Source organism: Aplysia californica, unplaced genomic scaffold, assembly GCF_000002075.1.
Source record: "Aplysia californica isolate F4 #8 unplaced genomic scaffold, AplCal3.0 scaffold00825, whole genome shotgun sequence".
NCBI lineage: Eukaryota > Metazoa > Mollusca > Gastropoda > Aplysiida > Aplysiidae > Aplysia > Aplysia californica.
The window spans coordinates 269,592-270,986 of NW_004798095.1; the positions used below are offsets into that span (position 1 = coordinate 269,592).

The 1,395-nt window shown below is 46.1% G+C and overlaps 1 protein-coding gene across 1 annotated transcript in view; it reads left to right on the forward strand.

Moving 5' to 3' along the window:
- Nucleotides 1-1,395, forward strand: part of LOC101857520 (receptor-type tyrosine-protein phosphatase H) — a gene marked incomplete at its 5' end in the record, with an annotated part of 52,076 nt that overhangs the window by 49,725 nt on the left and 956 nt on the right. The window contains 2 exon segments of the mRNA XM_013088884.2: nt 114-288; nt 1,158-1,305. Of these exon segments, the coding sequence (XP_012944338.1) occupies nt 114-288; nt 1,158-1,305 (323 nt within the window).

The window sequence follows — 1,395 nt, forward strand, 5'->3', positions numbered from 1 at the left end:
GAGAGAGAGAGAGAGAGAGAGAGAGAGAGAAAGAGAGAGAGCTTGCAACAACAACAAAAGCGTCCTTAGAGAATCAACCTCATTAGTATGGCCCCACTGTCCTTCCTTTCCAGTGCCGGGGTTGGTCGAACAGGGACGTTTATTGGAGTTGACTACTTCCACAAGTACATCAACGACCTGGTCCTCCGCCAAGGGGCCGGTTCCAGCGACTATGGGGATGCTACGGTGGACATCTTTGGCAGGGTACTCGCCATGAGAGACTGTCGCCGGTTCATGGTGCAGACCAGGGTAAGTCTTGTGTCCTGTCTTGGTCGTTTGTTTTAGTAAGGTTTTGCGGCGCTCGCAACTGCATAATAAGGTCATAAGAGCGCCTAGGGGTGGATGTCAACAGAAAAGTCCAAACAGGGAATCAGGCTTACTCTGCTCACCCCTCTAGCCTCAATAGCACAAAGTCTGCTTCGACTATTAAGGAACCCCGGAAATAGCTGTGACAAAAATACAAAAGAAGTAGAGGGAAAGTGAAGACAGTAAGGATGAGGAAAGAAAAAGCAGCGGTTCCCCTTATGTTTTTCCGCACAGTATGAGCATGACATTGATCATTGATAGGCAATTCTACTATGCATGAGAACATTTTAATACCCCTCCTTTGGGAATGGCCTAAAGACATTTCAGTCAGTAGCACTGCCCTGGGCGTGTGTCTTGTCTGTTGTATGTTATCTGTTGTTTATTATTTGTTGTCTCTCGTCTATTGTTTGCTGTTTGGTGCCATGTGTTCTCTGTTGTCTATTACCAATGTTTTTGTTCTGTTATCCATTTTCAGTTCTCTGCTATTTGCTGTCTTTTGCGTGTTGTTTGCTCGCTGAGTCCTCAATCTCAGTTATGTTGATAGGGTCGTATTTACAATTATTTAATCTCTCTTTGCGGGTGGTTGGCCGATGCTCTAGGCATGTGGCTTGCTCCTTCTTTCCTATCAAACATCTGTGGTCCCTCTTTCTTTTTTTTGTGTGTTTGTTACGGTACTCTCTTGTAACTCCTCAAATCTTCGGAACTTATATGGCCTAATACTAATAGTGTTCCAAGTGCCGTAAACTCTTCTTACATTAAACAACCCCCCCCCCCCAAATCCCTAAAGTCATTCTAACCCTCCTTGCCTACAGCCCCAATACGTGTTTTTCTACGATGCCGTACAAGCTTTACTGAACCGAGCCTTCCATGACAACGAGGAGGAAGATGATGAAAACGTGTACGAGATCCCGGACCTTGGGGGAGACGGCAGGGGTGAAGAGCAGGAGTATGACGACGTCGGTAAGACAAAGTTGTAGCAGAGACCTAGCTACGTTTACATTGCTAAATATAGGTCTCTGGTTGTAGCCTTTTAACTGGAGAGGGGGGGGG